Source organism: Rhipicephalus sanguineus, chromosome 7 (genome assembly GCF_013339695.2).
Source record: "Rhipicephalus sanguineus isolate Rsan-2018 chromosome 7, BIME_Rsan_1.4, whole genome shotgun sequence".
Classification (NCBI taxonomy): domain Eukaryota; kingdom Metazoa; phylum Arthropoda; class Arachnida; order Ixodida; family Ixodidae; genus Rhipicephalus; species Rhipicephalus sanguineus.
The window spans coordinates 162,427,543-162,447,466 of NC_051182.1; the positions used below are offsets into that span (position 1 = coordinate 162,427,543).

The following is a 19,924-nucleotide window of genomic DNA, read 5'->3' on the forward strand; positions in this document are numbered from 1 at the left end:
GAATCCCTGCTAGGTCTCTAGGGATCTCTCGTGGTTTTCGAACCAAGTGCGGGCTGAGTCGGCAAGGTAGACACGTGCCTCAGTGTCTCCTCGTCGTCCCAGCGGTTAAACAGCTTGACCCGTTCAACTTGCTCCAGCCAGTCTTCCGGATCCTCCGAGGGCAACCCATGAAATAGTGGCGGCTCCCTGGTTTGCTGAAGAACTACGGGAGGATTGGTAGCGTTGGTCATGGTGGCGGCGTCGTTCATCACGGTGGTCACGACGTCATTCTTCACTTTCTCTGGAAGCAGCCCAAACTCCGGCCGAAGACCTTGCTGTCGCCGGCTGGTACGAGTTTGACTTGCCTGGTGACTTGTAGAGGACTTAGGGTTCATGTACCCAGCACCTCCACCAGATGTCACGTAGCCAGGTACGATGCCAGGTTCTTTCAGAAAAGAACGTTTATTAGAGCGAATTTGTGCTCCGAAACAGATTCAAAGCAAAAACGTGGGCGGCGAAGCAGAGCCGACAAAACGACGTGCGTAGGCGACCGTCGGCGGAAAAAGGACACCGCGGCGTTATTCTTTCCGCACCATCGGATTACCCCGATAACTCTAGACTGGTGGCGACAGGGCGAAACACTCTCCCCTATCAAAATGAGACAGCTAGCGCGACATAAAAAAGAGAAAGAAGGAAACATGCGCTTTGCTTCGAACGTAGATAAGACGATAGGGCGCGGCCAGACGCTGGCCACAAAACAGCTACGAGAACAAATAATGAGGCATAGTTCGTGGCAATATTACACACGGATGGATGGATGGATGCTAATAGCGTCCCCTTTACAACGAGGCGGTGACATGTTTGCCACCAGGCTCGAAGAAAAAAAAAAGAAAAAAAAACTTCCTTGTTTAATGTTGGCCTAGTACCTTATCTACATTGATTAAATCTATGTTATTATACCAAAAAATATAAATTCACGGTCCATCTCTCTGCCTCTTAAGGCAGAATGACCTTATTTTTCCCCATTTTTTATTTTTGCACTTTATCTCTACTTTTCTGCCACCAATACTCTAACCGTCTCTTACTTATTTCTATCGCGGACGTGTTCAGCTTTCCATTGTTGTCCCTGAAACCCAATGCTTCATGTATACTCGTGCCCACACGTATACCTTGGTGAATATCGCCACATTCAATCAGTACATGTCCCATCGTTTCCATAGTTCCCCCGCAGCATGTACATTGTTCTTCTTCGTTACTGAATCTCGCTTTATAACTACGCGTTCTAAGGCAGCCCGACCTTCCTTCAAACAGTAAAGCGCCTCCCCTTGAATTATCATAAAACCTTTCCCTCCTTATTTCGTTTTTTCCCTTTCGGTAGTTACTCAGAGCCGGCTTCTTTTCCATCGCTGCCATCCAATAAGTCCTCTCCGCCTCTCTGACCTTCCGCTTAATGCTCCTTGTTGCCATATCGCCCGCACTGCTAGCCGTATATTTTCTCTAGAGTCACTGGAAAAATTTCAGAGTATCGCATCTGTTTTCCGCGCGCCGCCGCTGACGCGATTGGCGTACTCGCATCATGTGACCTCTCGCCGCCATATCCCTTCCAAGCGCTTTGGGTGCAGGCGCGTTCAATGCAGAGCGGGGCCGGACATTTAGCAGTACCACGGTCCCCAGAAGTACTTCGTCGCTTTTTTAAACGCGTCATGCAGACAGGGGCGTAAGCAGACATTTTTTTCCGAGAGGGGGGGGGGGCACGGGCCCGGTGTGCCACCCCCTGGCTACGTCACTGCATGCAGATGCCAGAAGAGAGCAGCACACCATCACTCGAACGTTACTGGTGAGCTACTCTGGGAATCTCGTTTGCCGTGTGGGAAAAATTAATGTCAAAGAGCGCCCGCCGTTCTATGTGGCTGCATAGTTGGGCTGAACGAATTCGCCCCCCTCGAATAACACTCCTTCCTGCACTGAACTACGCTAACTTTGCTGCAAAAGATCTTATACGACAGGATACTTCACCTTTTCGGTTCGCTATGGCCAGCGATATTGAAAACTACATACCTTTCTGTTTGCTCGGCTGTTTATATCTCGATCTGTTGAACAGATTACGCATGCTATCCGAGTGATAAGCGTGTCACGCACGAGAGCGAATTCGAAGATTTATTAAAATAATAACTGGTTACTGGTATACCTTGAAGGCAATTGTGGTGTGATCTTTGGCATTGAGACAACGACGACGAAGTGTGCGTCTTGCACAGCGCTTTGTTTACCGGGTGACAGTTTTTTGGCGATTTTTCATGTTCCTCGCGTAGCCATCGGTATTTTATTTGGCTACACTGGAAGTAGACTGGCCTTCACACCCTCCAGGCATGCCTCCGCCGTCGGCGGGCCCCTCGAGGAAACGGAACAGCGAACTCAGCGACGCCGACAGTGAGTTCACCGAACTGTATTCGGCAAGCAGTGACGATTCCGACGATGAATTCACGCCTATTTACGGTCGTAAACCAAAACGACGATCTATGGGTGCTTCACCAGCTTCAACCGCATCTACTGTGAAGCCGAAGGAGGCTTCAGTGAACTACACCGTCTTATTTGTGCCTGTTTCGCCATCGGACAACCTGAGACACTTGAATCGGCAGACCATCTCGAGGAATCTCGAGTCTCTGGCTCCAAATGAAATCAAGGATGTTCGAGTCAACCCCCGCAAGAATGTCTTGGCTATCGAAGTTATACACCAGGCATCTCTGTTTGCTCCGACCAGGGTCACAGTCTTCGACGGTATCAAGGTTCGAGCTCACCTTCCACTTAACAAGGACATGGTGGTAGGTGTAATATACGATGTCGACATCTCCATTCCTTGTGGCGACCTTGCAATGCTCATCAACGAAGTTAGTGACCATAGCAACATTGTCCAAGTCTCACGTCTTGGCAACTCGCGTTGCGTAAAGATTGTCTTCAAAGGTGACATATTGCCATCCCACGTGAAGGTGGGACACTTTCGTCACGTGGTCCGTCTGTTTACACCACGACCACTCCAGTGCCGTAAGTGTCAAAAAATGGGCCATGTCAGCGGAGTTTGCAGGAACGTGGCGATTTGCCCCCGCTGTGCAGAGCCACACAACGCGGAATCCTGCCGAGCAACTGCCCTGAAATGTACCAACTGCCATGGACCACACGAAGCCTCATCAAGGAACTGTCCATTAGTGAAAAAAGAATGGTGTGTCATGAAACAGATGGTGCGGGACGGCTCGACGCACAAACAGGCTGCTGATGTGGTGAGAAATAGACAACGACGCTCGCGTCGACGACGAAGGTCTAAAACTACTGCTACCCAATCTGGACGGACAACGCGATCTCCTACTCCGACAGATCGTCAGACTTCCCTTAAGCGACAGCTACCACCACTGCCGCCACCACCACCGCCCAATGCATCACAATTGCAGAGCCGGAAAGACGCAGAAGCTTTGAAAGCGGCGGCGGATGTCGCGTGGCCCTCGCTGCCACCACTGCGCACTCATAAAGAGCCAATGCAGAATGCCCCGCAGTGTGCTTCATCGTCCACAGATGATTGCCACGACAAGAACCTACAAGTCCTCGCAGTGTTGAGGTCTCTCATGTTCATGATGCGCACTCTCCTCAACGGAATGACAACTCCGTCAGCTCAATGCGCTCTGCAAGTTCTCGATTCCTTGGAGCCAGTCCTTGCAAGCCTTTTTTAACATCTCGCAGAGGAACCAATGTCAAATATTTCTCCGTTGTGACTGTCTGTGTGTAAGCGGTGAACACTGATGTGTGTACGCGTATTACTTGTTCCCTCTTTCCTCCTCGCTATCTCTATTCTTCTCACAGCGAAAGCTGTTATGAGATCATTTCACCGGCCGTTTTTGGCGCCGTAGTTGTCCGCCGCCGCCGCCGGTGTCCGTAACCAGTATCGCTCGAAATAAAAAAAAAACGAAAAAATTCCAGGATGGAACGAGGTTCGAACCTGGGCCCTCTGCGTGGGAGCCCAGTATTCAACCTCTGAGCCATGCCGGTGCTTGAAACTGCGTTGCATAAAGGTCCTATACAGGCTTCATGTCGGGAAGGAACCACATTAGGATATGCAATATAGCGTGGTAGAAGAATAAAGTAAACACCAAGCGTCGCACAACGCGAATTCTGTAACCAGGCGTCACACAATGCGAATTGCGCAACGAGTAGGTTGTTGAATGCTTCCAACCCATTACAAAGGACTCTGCCATAATTCTTCATCGTCATCAGGCACAGCATCAACAAAGTGCACATAATGCCTTACATGCGTATAGCAGGTACCAACGCTCTCCGTAGAATGACGAAAAATGGCACAGTACCTGCTGCCCTACTTCTCAAAAATTACAATGATTTATAGCGTGGTGGGTTCCTCGCAAGTGCACTTGTATTGGTTGCCAAAGAAGCCCATAAGCGCATGATCCACTTCCTCGGGGTCTCAGTAAAATTACACTGATTTATAGCGTGTGGGTTCCTCGCAAGTACACTTGTATTGGTTGCCAAGGAAGCCCATAAGCGCATGATCCATTTCCTCGGGGTCTCAGTAAAGTTCCTCGCCCCCCCACCCCCCGTCTCTCTCCCACGTCAACGTATGTTATACAGCATGACGGGAGAGGGAAATAGCGACCGGGCGTCACCCAATGCAAATTACATAACTGGTGGCCCGTTTAAAGATTCCAACCCATTACAAAGGGCTGAGCCATAATTCTTCATCGTCATCAGTCGTCGCGTCAACAAAGTGCACATACTGCCTTACAGACGTGTAGCTGGTGCCTCGCTTCTTCGCAGAATGACGAATAATGGCTTAGTAGGTGCTTCACAACTTCACAAAAATTGTGATTTATGGCGTAGTGGGTACCTTTCTAGTGTACTTGTATTGTAGCCCCAAGAGAGCTTAACGGGCTCTAGAAACGCCGCTCTTCCAGCTTTCGCTGTGACTGTGCTGCGGTTCCAGCGCAGGCCTGGCGTTTTTTTTTCTCCCCTTCCCCTTCCCCTCGTGTAGGGTAGCAAACCGGGTACAACCTGGTTAACCTCCCTGCCTTTCCTTCGCTTTTATATATATATCTCTCTCTATCTTTGGCATTGCACAAAACAGAAGCGTGGAGCTCTGTTGATAAACTTGGTATAAGGCAATGTTATCAAGCGTATTTTTAAATTTGTTGCAGAAAATGCTGCTAATGCTGCATTGCACCGAGCGTACCCTTAAAATACTGTATAGTTGGTGAGAAATGGTCACAGCAAAAAAAAAAAAAAAAAAGCAGATCCCACGCTTTGAGGGAGTCGATTTTATGCGAGCCCTAGGTCTATATGCATACTGTGTTGCAGTAGCATGCGCTTTAAAAATTCCGGGATGTGCTATTTCTGATCAAAAGAACATAAAGCACCGTGCCGAGGAAGTTTTAATAAGAGTGCATTGTGAAAAAAAAAAGTGCAGCAGTGCAGAAACCGAACTCCAGCTGTTTACGTGCTGGCAACGCCAAAAAAAGAACTGTTTGTCGGAACACAGCAAAATATTTGCAAATTCATTGCAACGTTGGGAATATTAAGGAGATAAGAAATAGGAAATGAAACAATTAAGTAGTGATGTCAATCATTTTTGATGGCCTATTTTCTACGTATCGTAAGGTAAGATGCACATTACCTACCGCACGCCGATTCGCCCGTGCATTCGGCTGCTGGCATTCCGAATCAAGACGTAGCGCACAACTTTCAATTACCGTACACACACAACTTCTGTTACACATATCAACCAGTTGAACAGCAAGCATGGTGCGCAAGCAAGCTATGCGTGAGCGATGAGTCGAAGGTCGCAATGTTGAATGTTCTCGATGTTGTTCGATAACGTTCTCGAGTCCAGTGAACCTGAACACCGACTGCAAAGCTAGCGCAAACAGTCAAGATTCACCAAATGTCGAAGTAAATGGCATCTCGCATGATGTCACTTCGCTAATGGAACTATGTTTACAAATCCGGACCTAGCGAACACGCCCGGGCGTGACACGAAAAGAGACTGATGAACCCATGAAGAGAGTTCGCAAGCACATGGCAACATTCGCCGTACGTTTCATTAGTTACACCGCTAACCGCGCAGTCGATCCATATCTGTCTGTCGATGACTCGAAATCACTTCTAATATCCCTTGAATAAACACACACACATAATGCCGTTCTGCCGAGCGTAACACGGCACTGAGGCTAAAAGATCGGTCACTTCACAACACATGCTAGCAACGCGCCGGACGGTCTGGAAGGGACATGGCCGCCGCCACCCAATGTTGCCCGCGTGCAGAATACCTTTGCGGTACTCTGATTTTCCAGTGACTGTAATTTTCTCTATGGGACAGAGCCATCTAGTATATCATCACCCAACTGCACTTTACATGGATGGATGGATGGATGCTATGAGCGTCCCGTCCCCTTTATAACGGGGCGGTGACAAGTGTGCCACAAGGCTCGACAAAAAAAAAAAAAAAAAACCTTTACTCTTCTTTTTGTTAGTGTTGGCCTAGTGCCTTTACTTCAATTAAAACTATCTTACTCCAGAAAAAAAAAACAAGTTTTCAGCTCCGTTCTCTGCCATTTACGGCAGAATGTCCTTATTTTTTTCCAATATTTATTTTTGTCCTTTCTCTCTAATTTTCTGCCACCAATCCGCCTCGTGCATCGGTATGGTGGCGCCACCGCTCGGCTAAGGCGGTTGTTCCCTCTCCCAACCCCCCATAGGATCTCATGCATTTTGAATGAAGTTTGCGATTTCGTTGCGCAAAAACAAACTAGCGCCATCTCTCGACAATACGCCACACCGACGACGCAACACTTCCTCTTGCTTCCACCGATACGCGATGCTCCTAGGTGCCCCTCTCTCCACTTTCTTTTATTTCTTTCGGTGGCCGTGAGAGCGCGCGCTGTGCACTGTGCTGTAGCGCACCCGACAAGACCGGCTGAGCTCGTCGCTTTCGTCGCGTCTTCCTTGAACGTTGCAACGTTAATATTGTGTTAAGGCGGTGGCCACACGTCGGACGATGAGCCCTGATTTCGTTCAGCTGCCATCTCATCAACGGCAATGTTTCAGACGCCTCAGTTGTGTACTTTTGTCCGTTGGTTGCGGGACAAGATGGCCTCCTGCAAGACCGCGTTTTTCCAAGTCAGCTGTGTGCGTAGTTCTCGGCGTTGTAGCAGTTTGATGACGCGAGGACGTCAACTGGTGCTACATCGTGGGAACCGCTGAAGTGACTGCAAGCTTGACGACATTGTGCCAGAATATTCTAGCGTACTGTACGCGCACGATTGTGCTACACTTAAAATACCGCGCTTGGCCTCGCGCGTCAACCTGGTACGCCTGTGTGCAACAAGTGTGTTGTTATCGTTGTTGCGTCGGTTAATATTGAATTGCAATTGGAATACCATTTTTGCAAAGGTAAGTGAAGCTGTAAGTAGTTGTCCTGCTATATGCTCGCTACTCCACGAACATTACTTCTAGAATCGCATTTTCTGTTGAGCTGCACGTACCAAAGAGAATCTAGCATACGAGATACATTACACGCGCGCGCATTTCCTATATAAGTCTGAGTAATGCCATGCTCAATTTAAAGCGCATGTGTTATAGGATCGTGGCTTCAAATAATAATAATATCTGGGGTTTAACGTCCCAAAACCACGATATGATTATGAGAGTGAAAGTGATTAGATATTCCGAAATATGTGATTGCAATGCAGTTAGAACTTTCTCATATGTTAATACGGTCTGTGAACAAAAAAAAAAAAAAACGCTGTGTGAATGTTTGTTGGTCATTTGCTACAGTACTTTCACGCATTATTATGCAGCTGTGTGACGGCTGTTAAAACGTTCAGCAAGTTAGATTTTGGTTTTCTTGGCCTAGTTGAGTGCTACGAGTGTTGGGCGAAGATAAAATCGCGTGTCTTTTGTGCGTTTCTTAAGCAGGCATACAGCCGTAATAGTCATTGTTGTTGTACTGTTTGGGGTGTTCAATAAAACAAGAATGCTGTTTTGTACTGCAACAATTTTTATTTCATCTGTGTTAACAGATCACGCAAACAATTTGGACACATGCACGTAAGAAACGTACGCAGTGTATCGCGCGCACGCATAAAAAAACGGGCCTGTCATTTTAAAACAAATAATATAGAACAATCGACGTAACAGACGGCATGGTTGTCTAGTGGAGCAGCGTCGGCAGTACAAATATCAAACCAGAATGAAACATGAATAGAAAAACGGAGAGTAACAGGCGCTTTGCCCACGGCTTCTATGAGCCGCGCATATCCACCTATCGCCACCGTCCGCCGTTGGTGGCGCCACCAGTACCACTGAAAGCAGCAGCGCACGAGGCGGATACTCTAACCGCCTCTTACTTATTTCAATCGCGGGTATGTTCAGCTTTCCATTGTCTCTAAAACTCAAGGCGTCATGTAGGCTCGTGCCCAAACGTACTCCTGGGTGGATGTCTGCACATTCAATCAGAACATGCTCCGCCGTTTCCTGATCTTCTCCGCAGCACGTGCATTGTTCTTTACTGAATCTCGCTTTATAAAGACGACGAAGAAGGGCGTCTCGTAATCGCGGTGGCAGAGAGAAGCTCCCAGCGGTCGGTCGTGCGGCTGCCAGAGTCTTCGGAATCGTCTACGCCTTGCGGCTGCGTTCAGCCGTCTCTGCTTCGTCGCCCGTCTGTTGAAGACTCTGCTCTTTCGGCGTTAGGTGCATCCTCCCGGGGGGTGCGGCCATAACGGGCGGTGCTGATTCAGGCAGACAGACTGATGTCTGTCTCGTCTCCCGGCCAGGCAAATGCTGCCTGGTCGGCCTGTCTTGCTCCTAATCATTTACCGATTGATGTTTTCTTGCGCAGCGGTCTGAGCAACGTTCCAGTGGCACTGGTTCCAACAAATGGGGAGTCCATTCGAATGAAGAATCCGAAAAGCATTCAGGAAGAGCTCCGGAAGGTGACTGAACATTTCCAATTGATCACTGAGGTGCGTCAGTTTGGTCGTGGAGGTATTTTGTGCTGTTCACCGGACCAGGCCTGCGTTTCAGATCTTCTAAAGTGCACTACATTTGCCTCCCTCCCGGTGAGCTGTTTTATACCTTCTCACTTGGCCTGTGTTAAAGGTTTAGTTCGTGGGGTGGACTCGAGCCTTTCCCCGTCTGAAATTCTAGAGATGTTTTCTGTAGCAGGAGCAGTCTCAGTGTTCCGTTGCACGCGCAGCGTTGACAGCAGAAAGATCCCGACCGAGTCGGTGATAGTTACCTTTGCTGGTACAACTAGACCGACAGAAATCAAGGCGTGGCCACTGATATATCGAGTTGAAGCGCTATCTCCTCGCCCACTGCAGTGCTATAAATGCTGGCGTTATGGTCATAGTGTAAAGGGATGCAGGTCAGTAGCCCGGTGTAAACTGTGTGCAGGACAACACAATGCTGACGAATGTGCATCACAGGAAAGGTCCTGTTGTCTCTGCGGTGGTTCGCACTCAGCTGATGATGGTAACTGTCCCGCGAGGGCTCAGGAAATTCAAATAATGGATACCATTGAACAAAAAAGATGTTCTAGACGTGAAGCTCGAGCTGCCATCGCAGAGCGGTCTCGTGGGTACGCTAATGCTACGAACCGTAGTAATAATGTCACCGATTCCTCACTCTCAGAGGTAATAGCTTCTACTGTTGAAAAAACAATGACAAGGATAATGGAGAATCTTTTTGTAACGCTGACGGAATCGTTGGCTCAAATAGTGAACGCACAGATGACTCAAATCCTGATGAGTGTAAACCAACCGGAAGGAATCCCGTTACTTTCTTCAACAAAGGAGGTAAACACAGGCTCGCAAGAACCAGTTTCCTTGAAAACCAGCCGCACGAAAATAGCACCTGATGAAGAGCAGTTATATTCACCAAAACCCGGGCCATCGAACACTAGCCGTAAGATAATTCCCGTTGAACAAGAATTGGAATGGAGCTCAGATTCAAGTTCTCTTGATTCACAAATGGAGACAGAATCTAGAAATATGAAACGGCGGGCATCGCCTAGAAAGCAAGGTTATCCAGTGAGTCCAAAAGGGAAGAGCAAAAAATATAAGGAAATCGCATCAAAAAACGACTTTTTGAAAGATAGCATATTGGATAAGGCAGTGAATGCTGCCGGTATCTCGTCAAAATAAGTGGATTAAAAATTTTAGTGGAATTGCCGGTCAATTTTTTCTGCATCAACAGATTTATTTTACCTCTGCAATCAACATTCACCTGATGTTATTGCGTTACAAGAAACTTGGCTTTCGAAAGAAAAGAGCTTTCATCTAAAAATTACCGCATATTTCGTTTAGACCGACCCTCTCGGGGTGGCGGTTTAGCAGTCTTTATTTCTCTGAAATTTGCTCATCGGGTAAGAATTACAGCTCAAGTAATGAACTTAGAAAGCGAAATTTTAGCATTAGATATTTCCCTTCCGGGCTGTCTTCCCTTTTCATTAGTAAATGCATATTTTCCAGCAGGGGTTCAAAATTCTAATGTTTTAGATTCTGTAATTACATCTTGCAGGAAAGAAATTCTATTGGCAGGAGACTTTAATTCGCATCATATTTCATGGGGTTTCAGAACAGATACGTGTGGGAAACGTCTGTGGGATTTCGTTTCTAAGAATAATTTGACATGTATTAACCAGCGAACACCAACTTTCGTTTGTAATCGGTCTATTTCTGCGATTGATCTTACTTTCTATAGTCCCAGACTCTCTATTTCTACATGGTCTACTTTGAACTCGGGTACAAGTAGTGACCATTTTCCTATATTCTTTGAGCTTGTGTTTCGCGTCACTTCACTAAACAGCAAGTCGATTACTCCCATCAATTTTAATACATTTGAAAAGGTGCTACGAGTAGTTTTGTCAAAACGAACAGATGAAAATGAAGAGCAAAATGCTATGAACTTCAGCGATCTGATAAAGAAATCTCTAAATAAAGCTAAATTTACAGTAAATGTTTCTAAAAGCAATTCTTCTAATCCTTGGTGGAACTCAGATTGTACACGGGATTACAGACTAAGAAAAGCTGCGTGGCGTAAACTGCTCTACAACCAATGTCCTAAAAATTGGAGGGATTATAAGTATGCGGCTGCGGTTTTTAAACGAACAGTCGCCACTGCGAAGGATTGTCATGATAACCAACGTTCAGAGTTCCTTTCAAAGCCTGGTAATAGGAAACCCCTTTTTAATTTCCTTAAAGCCAAAAAAGTAATTCCGTCGCCAATTAACATCGAATCGGTAGTCTCCACGCCAATTGAGTTGTCTAGATTCCTGCAAAATATTGCCAAAGGTCTTGAAAGTCGCTTCACGGCTGATTGTTCATTCCACTCACGGTCCCCTGTCAAAAGTGACGACTTTGAAGAAGTGACAGCTTCGGAACTAGCACAAGTAGTGAAGATCTTGCCCAATGCTGCGCCAGGTCCTGATGGCATAACCGCATCGGTAATAAAAATTGTACACAAAGTTTCGCCCCAGGATTTACTTGCAATAGTTAACCACTCTATTAGAAATTCATGGATCCCGCCTGAGTGGAGAATGGCGAAAATAATTCCTTTATTAAAAAAGCATGGAGCTGGATTCACTTTAGATAACATCAGGCCTATTTCGCTCACATCTAATCTGGTAAAACTAATCGAAAGAATATTACACATTCGGATAGAAAATTGGTTGAACGAAAACATGATTTTGAGCCCATGCCAAATTGGATTCAGGCGGGGCTACTCCATTTGGTGTGCCCATGTTGACTTAGAAAGCGGGATACAATTAGCTCGTTCTAAGAAACACTTTTCTGCTTTAGTCACTCTCGATATTACAAAAGCTTATGACAGCGTAGAACACGTTAAATTAATAAATTCGCTAACGCAAGTAGATTTATCACACTACTTCGTTGCATGGGTATATTCCTTTTTAAAAAACAGAGAATTTTATTGCTCTCATTATGGTGTGTCTTCTTCAAGCTATAAACAAACTAGAGGTCTTCCGCAAGGATCGGTATTGTCACCATTATTATTTAATATATTACTGTGTACTATCCCTGTACAACGTGACGTGCAGGTATATGTATATGCCGACGACATTGCATTTTTTGCTTCAGCTGCAGATATACATACACTGTATCAAATTCTACAAATATATATGAACACTCTGAAAACGTGGCTTGAGGGCATTAATTTATCTTTGAACATAAGGAAAAGCGCAATGGTAGTTTTCCCACTAAGTGTCCCAGTGCAAATTTCGTTACTTTACCGACAAGATGTCATCCCGCAGGTGGAATCAGTCAAGTATTTAGGGGTGATCTATACCGAAAAACTAAATTGGGATGCGCATATAGAAAATATGGCAGCTAAAGGAGCACGGGCGGTAGGGATGCTTCGTAGAGTCAGCAGTAAACGATCTGGTTTACGTCGTGATGTGCTCATTATGATTTATTGTATGTATATACGCCCGATATTGGAGTTTGGCTGCGTCTTGTTTTCTGGAGCACCTGCGTACAAACTTCGACGACTGGTTCTGATAGAACGCGAATCATTAAGATTATGTCTTGGGCTTACTAAATTTGTCGCAAATAATATTTTGTATAAAGAAGCGCGCCTGCCTTCTCTTCTTACACGGTTCCAAATTCTAACCGTACGTACCTTCCTAAAGATATATGCGACACCTCAGAGAAGGTCACTGTATGTTTTTATCAATGTACCGACGTCCTTTTTTAACCAGCAGTGGTCTAGATTAAGGTGCCCACAAGTGATTGTCGCACAAAAGCTCTTGGAAAAAATACAAGTAAACCTTCGTGAGGTACTTGTACTTAACAGATTCAAACAATTAGAGTAAAGTTCGACAATATATTTCCTAAAGAATGCAAACATTTACCCAATAGGTACCTGAATGCCATTTTGGAAGACCACCTGTCACATTTAGAAACAAACATCGTTATAGCGACTGACGCTTCAGTTTGTGAAGAAAAGGCAGGAGTGGGAATTGCATCCTCAGCTTTGGATTGGTCTTTTTCAATTCGATTACCCGACTTTACGCCTATTTATCAAGCGGAATTGCTTGCCATTGTCCTAGCCTTACGTAAATTGCCCCTATCAATAACAGAAGCTGTCATTCTGACAGATTGTTTATCTATCTGCTCTGCATTAACTGCACCTAATTTCTCGAATGCCTTAGAAGTATTTTATTCCCTTGTCCCAAGACATTATCGTCTTATTCGCTTAGTGTGGGTACCAGGGCACAAGGGTCTAACCCTCAATGAATATGCAGATGCACTTGCGGTGGCATCACATAATGGTCCCATAATCTCTATATTGCCGACGGTGGCGTTCGTGTCAGCAGCACGATTTGAAAAGTTTGCAACGTCGGATACCTTTGCCAAATCGGCTTTGGCAACATCTGAGTTTCCACACCTTAAGTAGCCATGGAAAAATCGTTGGTGCTGCACTAGAAGGGAAGAAGTATCAATTACCAGGATAAGATGCCGAGTTCCCCCACTGAACTTCTACCTACACAGGTCGGGTCTGGTACAGTCACCCTTATGCCTCCACTGCAACGAGAGTGAATCTCTGCATCATTTCTTTTTAACATGCAGATTGTTCACAAATCAAAGAAAACGATTGCTAGATCAACCTCTCCGAAGGATGGGCTTAAATTTATCCCTTCCGGTGATTCTTTCCTTTGGTGCAACTGAAATGGGCTTTAGCCACAGGAACGTTTGCGCAGCCGTGTGCGAGTTTTTACGGGAATCAAAAAGAATAGAATGTTAAGTTTATGCACCATTTCACTGTTTCAACCTCTTCAAATGTTTTTTTTTAACATTTGGATTGTACCAGTGAATCTAATTTTTTAAACCATTCATTCCTAAACATATTCGTATTGTAAAACAATCTAATTTCTAAAGTAAGGTACCACCTGTTTCATGGCCGATGCCCCGTGGTGGGTTGCGCCAAGTAACTGAGGACCAACCAACCAACCGTTCTAAGGCAACCCGATCTCGCTTCAAACAGTGAAGCGCTTCCCATTGAATTATCGTAAAATGCCTCCCTCCTTACTTCATTTTTGCCCTTTCGGTAGTTACTCAAAGCCGGTTTTTTCTCCATAGCTGCCGTCCAGTAAATCCTCTCCGCCTCTCTGACTTTTCGCTTAACGCTTTTTGTTGACATACTGCTTACACTACCAGCCGTATATTTACTAGTGAGCCTCCTAGTTCTTTTTCTCCACTGTGTGTCCACGCTCTTCCTATACAAATAACGGAACACCTTCTCTGCCCACCTACTCTCCTTCATATTCCTTAGCCTTTCTTCGAACCTTATTTTGCTCTGAGCCTCCCTCGCCTCAAAACCTGCCCATCCCATATTGCCCTTTACAGCCTCATTTGTCATCTTCCCGTGAGCACCCAACGCGAGGCGTCCCACAGTCCTTTGATTTATATCTAATAAACGAATCCATTCCCTATTGCACCTCTGCCCTCATGCACACTACTTAGTTCCCAAAAGTAAGCCCCGGAACCATTACACCTTTCCACAGACCTCGAAGCACCTATAGTACCTATTGTATCCCCACAACGCTCTGTGCATGCATCTCTATGGGACAGCGCCATCTATTGAATGATACGGGAGACGCGACGGCGGGGGAACGCCGGACGGAGCGACGACCGACCAGGTGATGCTATAAGGAGCTTCGCCCCTAAAAGTAGGTCACTGAACAATGTCAAAAACAAAATGACGTTTCGGTGTCCCTACAGATTCCTTGTTCACAATCTTGATTGTGAACAGGGGATCTGTACGGACCCCGAAACGTCATTTTATCGCGTCAACGCGATAAAATGCGTCGACAGACGTCGTAACTGAGGTCTCCGGAATAACTTTAAACTCTCGGTTCGTTGACAGGCCCCATAATTACACGAGCGATTTTGCCTTTCGCTTTCATCAAAATGTGGCCACGTGCTCGGAAGCAGAAGGCCGCGACGGGTAATGTAAACGAGTGTTAAACCAAATTCATTTCAACAAGGTGAAAATGCAAGACGTAAGAAATGCGTAACGTACGTGCGAGTAGTTTCTTCTTCCGAGAGATGTTTCCAGAGGCTTCATTGTAGAATGTGTATCAACCACGGGTAATCTGCGACAGAAGCACGAAGGAATGCAATAGCAATCAAGTTTACTGTGACTTGCACAACCGATGTAAATCGCTTAGTTTCGCAACCCATTCGAGCTCAGCGCACCGTCAGCGCTCGCGAAAATACGGAACACAAGGCGCAAAAAGGTAAGAAACCCATACTCTGTAACCAATAAAACTACAATTGTTTATCCTTTGGCTCACTGACTAACATGTGCAATTATCACAACAAAGAGCATTTAAACCGTGCCCAACACGCACCGACGCGAAAGCAACACACCAAAAACACGCTTTGTCCAACTCACTTCAGCGAGGGTCTTATTCCTTGTTGAGGACCGCTGAAATCGAACAGTCATGAAGAAGGCGAGGACGGCGGCTCATTCACAACACGTCGGCGACAGACAGCCCAGCTGAGCTGTAAGACCGCAAGCCCCGGACGTAGAGCAACAACCATTACATAAAGAAAATCGCCGGCGCAGCAGCCTCAGTGCGCCACAGCGACCGACTCGCGCGCTCCCCGACGACTGAAACAACGCCTTCGAGCGCCAAGAGCGCGCGACCTCGTACTGTTGACCGCGAGAACCATTCTTCCCCAGCTGAGGAGCAGAAAGTCCCTAGCTTGAAGATAATATCCCCAATCGGCGTTCCCTAGCCACCTCAGCGTTTCTCTGTGTTCTGACAATGTTGCGTCTTAAAATTTCGGCGGTATTCCACATTGCTATGGCCCAATCTACGCTCTTGCCTTCACGTTCGTAGAAATTTCTAAGCATGCCCCGTAACTTCTGTCTTTTTTTATAACGGACCTTCTCTTTCTGCGGTGCAGACGTGCAGATAGTGAGTTGCCTCTGGAGAATTAACAGAGATAAAGCGCATTTGCCTTCATGCTGCAACGAGCGTCAGTGCGAGCCACAGTTTCACAAAATAAGAATTTTTGGAAAGACTAAGGACGCTACATGGCACGCTAGTGATTAGAGGCTCATCATATCAGAAAGCCCGTAAGTGACATTTTCTTGGCCAGTGTTGACCGTAAGGTTTTCTCATGTATTGCCCGTTCTTGTGTTTTAAAAGCTTTTCGTTTCGTTGAGGACTTTCTGCTGTGCCTAGCTTGTTTGAGGAATTCGCGTCTGGACTAGTAGATATTTCCAGATCTTGTGCAAATCCCCTCGAATTAACCTGTGAAGTGCCTTCTGAGAATTCGATTAGGTTTCTGGACCTACGTTTGAAATGGAGTTCCGAGAGTTTCTGTTGGAGTTTTGAACCGCGTAGCAAGAAACCCATTTTGTCGTTTCACAGCTCCCATTCAAAGTTGATAAAAAGAGGAATCGCCAATTTGTGCATGTCGAACACGCTCCGAAAATCGTGCGTGCACTCTAGTGTGACAGTTTTCAAGGCCAGGTGACTAGATTGATAGAAGCCGGTTACGCGCACTACGCGCTAGCTTCGGTAGCACAAAAGCTTTTTAAAGAAATGACGTTTGTAACCCCTCGGCACGTGCAAGTGATACTAATGTTAGGCATGCACAAGGTCAAAAACTCACTGTTTTACCATACTTGCATAAAGTGTCACACAACTTGAAGCGGATTGGTGAGCGAGCTAATGTTAGAGTCGTTTTGAGTGCGCCTAATAAGTTGTCAAAAATGCGTAACCGCGTCAACAGCACCCCCGATGACAGTATCGCCTGTAGTAAACAACACAAGTCACCTTTCGTGTCATGTATGAGGAACGTCGTCTAGATTGATAGATTCCGTTGTCATGCGGCAGATTCTACATCGGCCAGACTGGCCGATGTTTAAATGATAGACTTCGCGAGCACAACAATAACGTGACTTAGTGGCCATCTAGGTATTCATTGTAAGCAATGTGGCTGTCGCCCCAAGTTTGAGAATTGTGTTGTGTTAGCTAAGAACCAGAATCAAATGACAGCTCGGCCACGGTGGTCTAGTGGTTGTGGCCCTCGACTGCTGACCCGAAGGTCGTGGGATCGAATCTCGGCCGCGGCGGTTGCATTTTCGATGGAGGAGAAAATGTTTGAGGCCCGTGTACTTAGATTTAGGTGCACGTTAAAGAACCCCAGGTGGTCGAAATTTCCGGAGCCCTCCACTACGGCGTCTCTCATAATCATATCGTGGTTTTGGGACGTTAAACCCCAGATATTATTATTAGAATAAAATGACAAGACAAATTATCGAAGCGTATTACATTTCAATGTTAAAGATAAGTGCGTCAGTACTCCGTCTGCTTTACTATCTGACAAAGAAATTTCGTATTTATCAGCTAACCGTCTCAACTGAACCGCTTACGCCTTTCAGTCACGATGCATCGTGTGATGATGATCAAAGTTTCTGTTGTATTTGTGTGTCTGTGCCTTTTCATGCTTTGTTTGTGACGTGGTGCGCCTAAGAACATATTCATATATTTTTTCGCCCGAATAAACTTCAGTTGTCAGTCAGCGCTTCGTGTGGTGTGGTGTGTGTTTCTGTTTGTCGTCGTCTTTTACTGTTTCCCGTTTCACCATCAGTGACACGTTTGTTTCTATCTATCTATCTATCTATCTATCTATCTATCTATCTATCTATCTATCTATCTATCTATCTATCTATCTATCTATCTATCTATCTATCTATCTATCTATCTATCTATCTATCTATCTATCTATCTATCTATCTATCTATCTATCTATCTATCTATCTATCTATCTATCTATCTATCTATCTATCTATCTATCTATCTATCTATCTATCTATCTATCTATCTATCTATCTATCTATCTATCTATCTATCTGTCTGTCTGTCTGTCTGTCTGTCTGTCTGTCTGTCTGTCTGTCTGTCTGTCTGTCTGTCTGTCTGTCTGTCTGTCTGTCTGTCTGTCTGTCTGTCTGTCTGTCTGTCTGTCTGTCTGTCTGTCTGTCTGTCTGTCTGTCTGTCTGTCTGTCTGTCTGTCTGTCTGTCTGTCTAGCCGCCTACGACTTTGTGGTCTCCTGGCCGTTTCGTTAATGGTATGCACACCAAAATTGGTATGGCATAACATGACTATATGACGAACATAAATGACAGGTCATAATATGAAAATCATGACATGCATGTCATGAGTGGCATGATTTACATGCCACGGTGTTGGTGCTTTTGCGGCCGTTTCATTGATTTGATATATACCAAAATTGGTATGACGTGGCAAGAGTGCATGACGAACATAAATGACAGGTCCTATAATGAAAATCATGACACGCATGTTACGTACAGCGTGATTTACATGACATGGTCTCCGGGCGCTCGCGGCCATTTAATTAGACGGATATATACTAAAATTGATACGACGAGACATTTCTGTATGGGGAACATAAATGACATGTGGTAACATGAAAATCATGACGTATACATGTCATTTACTCCATGACATACATGCCCCGCTCATGGTGCGCTTGCGGCGGTTTCGCTATATTGACATGCACCAAATTTGGTATTCCACGACGTGACTGTATGAAAAACATAAATCACAGGTGGTAACATGAAAACCATGACATGTATGTCATGTACAGCATGATTTACATGCCATGCTCATGGTCCACTCGCGGTCGTTTCCCTAGCTTGATCTACACAAAAATTCGTATTGCGTGACGTGCCTGTATGACGAACCTAAATGACCGGTGGTAACATGACAATTATGATATCAATGTCATGTAGAGCATGATTTACATGCCACGCTCATGGTATGCTAGCGGCCGGTTCGGTTAGCTTGGTGTACCCCAAAACGGGTATTTCGTGACGTGACTATATCACGAACATAAAGAGCAGCAAGTAACATGAAAACAATGATAGGCATGTCATGTAGGCCCTGATTTACATGCCATGTTCATGGTACGCTCGCGGCTGTTTAGCTGGCTTGATATACACCAAAATTGGTACTGCATTACGTGTCTGTACGACGAACATAAATGTCAGGTGGTAACATGCAAATCATGACATGATGTCATGCTGGGCATGACTTACATGACATGCTCATTGTGACTTTGCGGCCGGTTCGCTAGCTTTGTATATCCCAAAACTGGTATTTCGTGACGTGACTGTATGACGAACATAATTGACAGTTGGTAACGTGAAAATTATGACATGCATGTCGTGGAGGGCTTGATTTACATGCCATGCTCATGGTCTGCTCGTGGCTGTATCGCTAGCTTGACATACACCAATAGTGGTATTGTGCGACGCGACTGTATGATGAACACTAATTGCGAGTGGTGACATGACAATCATGACACGCACTTCATGTACAGCATGATTTACATGCCACGCTCATGGTGCGCTCGCGGCCGTTTCCCTGGCTTGATATAAACCAAAACTGGAATTGCGTGACGTAAGCGTACGACGAACATGAATGACAGGTCATGCATTGTATATACCGTATTTACTCGAATCTAGGCCGGCCCCGATTCTCAGCCGACCCCCGAAATTCGCAAGGTCAGAAAGAAGAAAAAAACTTAATCATTGTACTCGAATCTAAGCCGACACCCCCCCCCCTCCCCCCAGTTTTCGCACATCGTTTTTTCGAAAAAAACATCGGCTCACATTCGAATAAGTACGGTACCAGAATATACGTTTCATTATATAAGGAAGGAATAGGAGAGAAAGGAAAGGCAGGGATGTTAACCAGTCTAGAAGGACCGGTATGCTGCCCTACACTGGGGGGAGGGATGGGGGAGATATAAATATAAAGAGAGAGAGAAGATTGTACGTACATGCATGCGTGACAAACATGGGATATATAGTGAACTAGATGGCATGATGTGA

At 45.6% G+C, this 19,924-nt stretch overlaps 1 protein-coding gene across 1 annotated transcript in view; it reads right to left on the reverse strand.

Annotated features, from left to right (window-relative positions):
- Positions 1 to 15,665, reverse strand: part of LOC119400439 (chaoptin) — a 386,448-nt gene extending 370,783 nt beyond the window's left edge. The window contains exons 1-2 of the mRNA XM_037667469.2: positions 15,445 to 15,665; positions 15,070 to 15,142 (exon numbers count right to left, since the gene is read on the reverse strand). Of these exons, the coding sequence (XP_037523397.1) occupies positions 15,070 to 15,114 (45 nt within the window). The 5' untranslated portion in view covers positions 15,115 to 15,142; positions 15,445 to 15,665. The remainder of the gene's footprint in view (positions 1 to 15,069; positions 15,143 to 15,444) is intronic.
- Positions 15,666 to 19,924: the final 4,259 nt, after the last annotated feature.